Source organism: Triticum aestivum, chromosome 5A (genome assembly GCF_018294505.1).
Source record: "Triticum aestivum cultivar Chinese Spring chromosome 5A, IWGSC CS RefSeq v2.1, whole genome shotgun sequence".
Lineage (NCBI taxonomy): Eukaryota > Viridiplantae > Streptophyta > Magnoliopsida > Poales > Poaceae > Triticum > Triticum aestivum.
Window position 1 is genome coordinate 445,451,631 of NC_057806.1, and position 9,776 is coordinate 445,461,406.

The 9,776-nt window shown below is 45.7% G+C and overlaps 1 protein-coding gene across 1 annotated transcript; it reads left to right on the top strand.

Moving 5' to 3' along the window:
• Window positions 1–1,242: 1,242 nt before the first annotated feature.
• LOC123107121 (NAD(P)H-quinone oxidoreductase subunit L, chloroplastic) lies at window positions 1,243–2,786 on the top strand. The gene is made up of 5 exons (XM_044529131.1): window positions 1,243–1,530; window positions 1,613–1,687; window positions 1,822–1,932; window positions 2,025–2,119; window positions 2,459–2,786. The coding sequence occupies exons 1-5, from the start codon at window positions 1,381–1,383 to the stop codon at window positions 2,604–2,606; spliced, it is 579 nt and encodes a 192-aa protein (XP_044385066.1). The 5' UTR covers window positions 1,243–1,380; the 3' UTR covers window positions 2,607–2,786.
• The last annotated feature ends 6,990 nt before the right edge of the window (window positions 2,787–9,776 follow it).

Here is a 9,776-nt window from a genome sequence, read left to right on the forward strand (position 1 = left end):
CCTCCATTTTCTCACGCAAGTCCTCCCCCACACATGCGTTCATGGGCCGGCCATGTGCGGGGCTTGACTCCCCATTTTTTTCATTTCTTTTTTCATCTTGTTTTCTTTCTACTTTAAAACAATTCGGGATCTCTAAATTTTAAAAGTTGTGAGTTTTCAAAAATATGTTCGAGAAATCATAAAATGTATGTGAACTCAAAAAATGTTTAGGAAATCATAAAATTTTTGCGGATTCAAAAAATGTTGGTGGTTTTGCAAAACTGATCACAAACTATAAAGAATATGCAAAATTTGGAAAAAAAATGGTCGGGAAATAAAATCATGAACATGATTTTGGAAAAAATGACCATGTATTCAAAACATATTCGGGAGTCTGAAAAAATGTCCATGAAATTGTAGAAAATATTCACAGAAATTCAAAAAAACACAATTTTTAAATTTTGTTCCCTAATTTTTTTTAAAAACTCATCGATTCAAAAAATGTTTGTTGAGTAAAAAAATGTTCATGAATTCGGAAACTGTTCATGCATTTCAAAAAATGTTCGTAAACAAAAATAATGTTCATGATTTTTTTGAGAAAATCTAAAATTTCAAAAAAAAAAAGTCCGTCGATTCGAGAAACTGTTTACCGATTCAAAAGTCTTTTATGTCTAGAATTTGATTAGTTTTTTTGGAAGTCTTTATATATCTAGGCGTTGGGAGTAGTTCATGGTTGATGAGATTTGTTCTTAAAGTTTTAACCATTCCCTTGCGCAACATAATAACAAGTGTGTCATGTAGTGGCAAGCTCATAGCCTTGGGATTGCGATCACGTGGACAACATGACTATCATCGGTGAGGGTGGGAAGAAAAATAAATGGCAACATGGCGAGCCACTGTGTTTAAATAGAGGATGCTCATATATCAGCGTATTGAGTCATACTTATTCGGCTAGTTCATAATTTTTTTTCTCCCGTTGCAACACACAGACATTTGCTAGTATATTATTAACATGGGTAATGCTTTCTTGATAAAGTTTTTTTATTTAATCTAAGTTTGAGTTAAATAGAAAAAACATCGACAAACAAACAGGGTTATTCCACACATCCAATTTACATAAAAAACACTTATAAGACATCTTATATCTAAAAATTATCATAAGGTAAACAGGACACAAATTCGAAGGATTGTCCCAATATTGCTTTGATCCTCCTCGAACGTAAAAATAGACGAACGAGGCATCCGTCACCGAGTGGCGTCCACTGGATCCCCATCCAACGGTGCAGGCACGTCAAATCCTTCACTGCCAGACAGTTGGACGCCGGTCCTTAGCCACCCCCGCCTACCCATCCAGATAAGGCGCCAAGGCCACCTGCCGTCCAAAGCTGTTGCCTGCCACCAATGGAGACCACCGCCTCATGGCGCCTCCTCCCCGCTGCGTCCTCGCCGCGTCCCTCCCTGCTTCAAGCCAGACGGCAGGCGACCTTCCCTTCGTCTCTTCAACAGCCGGCGATCTCCAAGTCCAGGATCCTCTGCCTTCTCCATGACAAGGTCTCAGCTAACCACAGCTTCACACATATGTATTTGCGAGTTGTGGCATCTGATCCGCCTTCTTTCTTGATTGCTTGCGTAGCCTGCCCCTACCTCCGAGAGCTCGCAGCTGCAGAAGCTGGCCTCCGTGTTGCAGTGCGGCGCCGTCTGGGCAGCAGTATGGACGGACACCTTTAAAATTTCATTTGAGCTTGAATGAACCGGCCGTGCGGCAGTTCACATACATGCATGGGTATTAATCAGTGATCGCGCTGCGGCGAATTCGTGTGTGTTTTGGGTGCACGCGTGCAGGTGCAGGCCCCGGCTGCTTTGGCGACGGTGAGCGGGGAGGAGGACCTTGACCTCCTGGGAATACTGCCGCCGGTGGCTGCGATCGCCTTCGTCTACCTCTTCGTTGCTCCCGTACGTGAGCCTAGCTACTTGTTCTGACCCGATTTGGGGAATAGTAATGGGTGGTTAGCTGATTGTGTTCCGGCGGTGTGGCGTGCGTGCAGCCGATTATCATGAACTGGATGAGACTGAGGTGGTTCAAGCGCAAGTTCGTCGAGACGTACCTGCAGTTCATGTTCACTTACCTCTTCTTCCCCGGGTGAGTCGTTGCCTTTCAACAGCTAGCTGCTGCTTAATTAGTGCTTATACAAATAAATAAAAACAATCAAGGCAAGCTCTATATACTACTGTCGACGTAATCACACTTGTTGTTGCTTTATATATAAAGCGGGACGAAAGCCTGTTTCGAGAGGTAATCGTGCGTACAGTATCATGTGGCACCTAGCTAGTTCGGTTGAGAATCTGGCGCGACAGTTTGTATCCTCGTACAACCATTTTCTCATTTTCTTTTGAAATGGAAGTGTATATCAGTAGAAATTAAGTAGTCTTCTACCCTCAGTAATATCATCAACTGAATTCAGCATATATTCAACTGCAGGTTGATGCTGTGGGCACCGTTCGTCAACTTCAGAAAGTTCCCAAGGGATAAAACCATGAAGTACCCTTGGTCAAAACCCAAGGAAGGCACCCCGCTGTTCAAGGACAGATACCCACAAATTGACTCCTTCAGAGAGAAGTACTACTAGTATATACGTACTGTAACAAATACAGATATGGATGATCAGGAGCGACGTTTCTTTTACAGATCCATGTGCCTCTGTAACATATATTTTTAACATGTTCTACTTGGACGCTCCAAGCATATTCTGGGGCCCACCATGAGCCCGTAAAGGAAAATTTAGGGGAATGGCCATAATCACCGTTGACGTGTTTGGTTGCTCACACCGTTTTTGGCCTCTTCCGCTCGTGGCCAGGCGGGGAATGCAGGCTCTAGGTCATGTTTTGCAACTTGCTTTGTTATCCACAAATCCCTAGTCTGCACGAGAGGGCCTCAATGCTCCCCGGTGTTTGGTTGCCCGTGTTTTGGGATTGTCTTGGGCTGATGCAGATATTGTGTTTGGTTGCACATTTTTGACCTGTTGTGATTACCATGCACCCCCTATGTGGTGAGTTTACCGGCTACCACTGTTGTCATCGCATTGTACTTATGATCATGCATAGTTAGGATAACAACAAATATACAACGACGACATATTGGACGAATATTATGAAATCGTTCAACCTACTTGACCCGATATGACCTGCACCCTGGCCTACTCCATGCCCGCTCTTCTCTTTGACTACGAACTTGGAGTAATCATCATCTACCTCCACTTTAGTCTCAAACCCTCTATGACAACTATTCTTGTAACCACTCACTTGCTCGTGGAAAGTATGTCATGAACCATAGACTCCTCAAACCCTCACTGAGTACACCACATACAACTTCATCTACGAAGGCAGAAGAAGAAAATATCAACATGGAGGACAAGCAATCATATATGGTGGATAAGGCTGGGTTTCCGACAGAATTAGGCCATGACTAAACTCAACGTATTTCAATGCCTACAATGGTTAGCATCAGTAATAGCAATGTGAATAAGAACAATGCATCACTACAACGGTAAGCATCAGGGTAAAAATGTTGAGCATGCATCATTGGGTAAGGCATGAATAATCTTCACTGCATGTTGTCATGTAGAAGGGGGAAGCTGATATAAGGATGAGAACTACAATGTGTAGAACCAACCCTCATAAGAACGATCGCCCTGATACATGGACTGCACAACAATGAAATCATGAAGCTCAACACACTACCACAAAACATGCATCTAGCATACAACATATGACAAAGATAACATATGATCTACAACGTCCACACATAAATTTGTGAAATAGACATGCAGAACATGTCATACTAGCACATAAGTATGAATTTAGGACAACACAATCAACATCATCACTATCGGCAAGCAAAGCCTACCATACCAATAAAACGACATATGATCTACCAAATCCTGAGACAACACCATGAAGCAATACTTTCAAAACCTATCATACTATCTTCATATCTACTCACACCTACCACATGCTCAAAGATCTAAGCTAAAAAATTGGAGTTTGATGTTACTTACACTCATTAGAGGAGTGAAGGAGGCATGAAAAAACTCAAAGAAGAAGAGGAGGAAGAAGGCTTGCCGCCACCGACCACCGTCGACCAGAGAAGATGGCATCACTTACTTGCTCGTCGGCGAAGAATCTTCTTGGTACAGAGAGTTTGAGGGGGGGGGGGGTAAATGGTGGCTTGGTTTTAGCGGTGAGCCGAAGGAGGGTAAATAGGGCGAGGGATTTGGTGGGCGATGACCAAATTTCTCAAGTCATTTTTTGCGGATACGTGCAAGCTGGCGTATCTCCTCGCTCGCACGAGCTCGACACCGCATTCCCCCTCCCTGCATGCGATGAGGTTGGCTCTTCGGAAACATCTGATTTGGCATTCATTCGGATTGAGTTTCATGTGGCCCACTTTCTCCATGGAGCTCAGGTAACAGAATGGCCCAAATTTCCCCCCAAGCCTGCATGGATGTCTTACGAGCAACCAAACATGCTTGAAGTGTATTGTTTCATGCTTGAGAGATGAAGGAAATATGCCCTAGAGGCAATAATAAAGTTGTTATTTATATTTCCTTATATCATGATAAATGTTTATTATTCATGCTAGAATTGTATTAACCGGAAAGTTGATACATGTGTGGATACATAGACAAAACAAAGTGTCCCTAGTATGCCCCTACTTGACTAGCTCGTTAATCAAAGATGGTTAAGTTTCCTGACCATAGAAATGTGTTGTCATTTGATGAACGGGATCACATCATTAGGAGAATGATGTGATGGACAAGACCCACCATTAGCTTAGCATAATGACCGTTAAGTTTTATTGCTATTGCTTTCTTCATGACTTATACATATTCCTCTGACAATGAGATTATGCAACTCCCGAATACCGGAGGAACACCTTGTGTGCTATCAAACGTCACAAACGTAACTGGGTGATTATAAAGATGCTCTACAGGTGTCTCCGAAGGTGTTTGTTGTGTTGGCATAGATCAAGACTAGGATTTGTCACTCCAAGTATCGGAGAGGTATCTTTGGGCCCTCTCGGTAATGCACATCACTATAAGCCTTGCAAGCAATGTGACTAAATAGTTAGTTACAGTATGATGCATTACGGAACAAGTAAAGATACTTGCTGGTAACGAGATTGAACTAGGTATGAGGATACCGACAATCGAATCTCGGGCAAGTAACAGACCGATGACAAAGGGAATAACGTATGTTGTTATGCGGTTTGACCGATAAAGATGTTCGTAGAATATGTAGGAGCCAATATGAACATACAGGTTCCGCTATTGGTTATTGACCAGAGATGTGTCTCGGTCATGCCTACATAGTTCTCGAACCCGTAGGGTCTGCACGCTTAAAGTTCAATGACGATTTGTATTATGAGTTATGTGATTTGATGACTGAAGTTTGTTCGGAGTCTCGGATGAGATCACAGACATGACGAGGAATCTCGAAATGGTCGAGAGGTAAAGGTTCATATATTGGAAGGTTGCATTTGGACATCGGAATGGTTCCGAGTAGTTCGGGCATTTTTCCGGAGTCCCGGGAGGTTACCGGAACCCCCCGGGGAAGTTAATGGGGCTTAGTGGGCTTTAGTGGAAAGAGGGAAGAAGGGCCACGAGGTGGCGCGCGCCTCCCCCCCCCTGCCCAAACCGAATTGAACAAGGGGTGGGGGCGCGGACCCCTCCTTCCTTCTCCTTCTCCCCTCCTTACTTTCCCTCCGGTGGAAGAAAGGAAAAGGGGGGGGGGCGAATCCTACTTGGACTAGGAGTCCAAGTAGGACTCCCCCCTGGCGCACCCCTCCTGGCCGGCCTCCTCTCTCCCTTCCTCCTTTATATACGTGGCCAGGGGCACCCCAATTACACAAAAGACAATCTCTTAGCCGTGTGTGGTGCCCCCCTCCATAGTTTACCACCCCGGTCATATCGTCGTAGTGCTTAGGCGAAGCCCTGCGCCGGCAACTTCATCATCACCGTCGCCACACCGTCGTGCTGACGAAACTCTCCCTTGTCCTCAACTAGATCAAGAGCTTGAGGCACGTCATCGTGCTGAATGTGTGCTGAACACGGAGGTGCCGTATGTTCGGTGCTAGGATCGGTTGGATCGTGTAGACGTTCGACTACATCAACCGCGTTACTAAACGCTTCCACCTTCGGTCTACGAGGGTACGTAGACACACTCTCCCCTCTCGTTGCTATGCATCTCCTAGATGGATCTTGCGTGATCATAGATTTTTTTTTGAAATACTGCGTTACCCAACAGTGGCATCTGAGCCAGGTCTATGCGTAGATGTTATATGCACGAGTAGAACACAAAGAGTTGTGGACGATAATAGTCCTACTGCTTACCACCAACATCTTACTTTGATTCAGCGATATTGTTGGATGAAGCAGCCCGGACCAACATTACATGACCGCGTTCATGAGACTGGTTCTACCGACGTGCTTCGCACACAACAACTTTATTTGAATCAAGTTTGACTATGGCCGATCCTTGTTGAAGGTTAAAACATCACAGTTGACAAAAAATCGTTGTGGTTTTGATCCATAGGTAAGAACGTTTCTTGCTAGAAGCCCATAACAGCCACGTAAAACTTGCAAGAACAAAGTAGAGGACGTCCAACTTGTTTTTGCAGGGCATGTTGTGATGTGATATGGTCAAGACATGATGAGGTATAAATTGTTGTATGAGATAATCATGTTTTGTAAAAGTTATCGGCAACTGGCAGGAACCTTATGGTTGTCTCTTTATTGCATAAGATGCAAGCGCCATATAATTGCTTCACTTTATCGCTATGCGATAGCAATAGTTGCAAAAGCAATAGTTGGCGAGACTGTTGGGGAACGTTGCAGAAAATTAAAATTTTTCCTACGGTTTCACCAAGATCCATCTATGAGTTCATCTAAGCAACGAGTCTAGGGAGAGAGTTTGCATCTACATACCACTTGTAGATTGCGTGCGGAAGCTTGCAAGGTGATGATGTAGTCGTACTCGACGTGATCCAAATCACCGATGACCAGCGCCGAACGGACGGCACCTCCGCGTTCAACACACGTACGGGACGGGGGACGTCTCCTCCTTCTTGATCCAGCAAGGGGGAAGGAGAGGTTGATGAAGATCCAGCAGCACGACGGCGTGGTGGTGGATGCAGGGCGTCACAGCAGCAGGGCTTCGCCGAGACTACGAGGGAGAGATGTAACGGGGGGGAGGTGGAGGCGCCAGGGGCTGGTGTATGAAGTCCCTCCTCTCCCCCACTATATATAGGGGTGCCAGGGGGGCGCCGGCCCTAGTAGATGAGATCTACTAGGGGGGGCGGCGGCCTAGGGGAGGTTTCCCTCCCCCCCAAGGCACCTAGGGGTGCCTTCCACCACTAGGACTCCTCCTAGGGGGAAACCCTAGGCGCATGGGCCTATAGGGGCTGGTGCCCTTGGCCCATGATGGCCAAGGCGCACCCCCTACAGCCCATGTGGCCCCCCGGGACAGGTGGCCCCACCCGGTGGACCCCCGGGACCCTTCCGGTGGTCCCGGTACAATACCGATAACCCCGAAACTTGTCCCGATGCCCGAAATAGCACTTCCTATATATAATTCTTTACCTCCGGACCATTCCGGAACTCCTCGTGACGTCCGGGATCTCATCCGGGACTCCGAACAACATTCGGGTTTCTGCATATACATATCTTCATAACCCTAGCGTCACCGAACCTTAAGTGTGTAGACCCTACGGGTTCGGGAGACATGCAGACATGACCGAGACGCTCTCAGTCAATAACCATCAGCGGGATCTGGATACCCATGATGGCTCCCACATGCTCCTCGATGTTGTCATCGGATGAACCACGATGTCGAGGATTCGATCAAACCCTGTATGCAATTCCCTTTGTCAATCGGTACGTTACTTGCCCGAGACTCGATCGTCGGTATCCCAATACCTTGTTCAGTCTCGTTACCGGCAAGTCACTTTACTCGTACCGTAATGCATGATCCCGTGTCCAACACCTTGGTCACATTGAGCTCAATATGATGATGCATTACCGAGTGGGCCCAGAGATACCTCTCCGTCATACGGAGTGACAAATCCCAGTCTCGATCCGTGTCAACCCAACAGCTACTTTCGGAGATACCTGTAATGCACCTTTATAGTCACCCAGTTACGTTGTGACGTTTGATACACCCAAGGCACTCTTACGGTATCCGGGAGTTACACGATCTCATGGTCGAAGGAAGAGATACTTGACACTTGCAAAGCTCTAGCAAAACGAACTACACGATCTTTTATGCTATGCTTAGGATTGGGTCTTGTCCATCACATCATTCTCCTAATGATGTGATCCCGTTATCAACGACATCCAATGTCCATAGTCAGGAAACCATGACTATCTGTTGATCACAACGAGCTGGTCAACTAGAGGCTTACCAGGGACATAGTGTGGTCTAAGTATTCACACGTGTATTACGATTTCCGGATAATACAGTTATAGCATGAATAAAAGACAATTATCATGAACAATGAAATATAATAATACTTTTATTATTGCCTCTAGGGCATATTTCCAACAGTCTCCCACTTGCACTAGAGTCACCAATCTAGTTACATTGTGATGAATCGAACACCCATAGAGTTCTGGTGTTGATCATGTTTTGCACGCGAGAGAGGTTTAGTCAGCGGATCTGCGACATTCAGATCCGTGTGCACTTTGCAAATCTCTATGTCTCCATCTTGAACATTTTCACGGATGGAGTTGAAACGACGCTTGATGTGCCTGGTCTTCTTGTGAAACCTGGGCTCCTTTGCGAGGGCAATAGCTCCAGTGTTGTCACAGAAGAGTTTGATCGGCCCCGACGCATTGGGTATGACTCCTAGGTCGGTGATGAACTCCTTCACCCAAATCGCTTCATGTGCTGCCTCCGAGGCTGCCATGTACTCCGCTTCACACGTAGATCCCGCCACGACGCTCTGCTTGCAGCTGCACCAGCTTACTGCTCCACCATTCAACATATACACGTATCCGGTTTGTGACTTAGAGTCATCCAGATCTGAGTCGAAGCTAGCGTCGACGTAACCCTTTACGACGAGCTCTTCGTCTCCTCCATAAACGAGAAACATGTCCTTTGTCCTTTTCAGGTACTTCAGGATATTCTTGACCGCTGTCCAGTGTTCCTTGCCGGGATTACTTTGGTATCTTGCTACCAAACTTACGGCAAGGTTTACATCGGGTCTGGTACACAGCATGGCATACATAATAGATCCTATGGCTGAAGCATAGGGGATGACACTCATCTCTTCTTTATCTTTTGCCGTGGTCGGTGACTGAGCTGAGCTCAGTCTCATACCTTGTAACATAGGCAAGAACCCCTTCTTGGACTGATCCATTCTGAATCTCTTCAAAATCTTATCAAGGTATGTGCTTTGTGAAAGACCTATGAGGCGTCTCGATCTATCTCTATAGATCTTGATGCCTAATATATAAGCAGCTTCTCCAAGGTCCTTCATTGAAAAACACTTATTCAAGTAGGCCTTAATGCTGTCCAGAAATTCTATATTATTTCCCATCAGGAGTATGTCATCTACATATAATATGAGAAATGCTACAGAGCTCCCACTCACTTTCTTGTAAACGCAGGCTTCTCCATAAGTCTGCATAAACCCAAACGCTTTGATCATCTCATCAAAGCGAATGTTCCAACTCCGAGATGCTTGCACCAGTCCATAAATGGATCGCTGGAGCTTGCATACTTTGTTAGCGTTCCGAGGA

Excerpts from the sequence above, each read along its gene's own strand:
- LOC123107121 (XM_044529131.1), top strand. The coding sequence starts at position 1,381 with ATGGAGACCACCGCCTCATGGCGCCTCCTCCCCGCTGCGTCCTCGCCG. Across the intron at positions 1,531-1,612 it reads TCTGCCTTCTCCATGACAAG|CCTGCCCCTACCTCCGAGAG; the intron begins GTCTCAGCTAAC and ends TTGCTTGCGTAG. Across the intron at positions 1,933-2,024 it reads TCTACCTCTTCGTTGCTCCC|CCGATTATCATGAACTGGAT; the intron begins GTACGTGAGCCT and ends GCGTGCGTGCAG.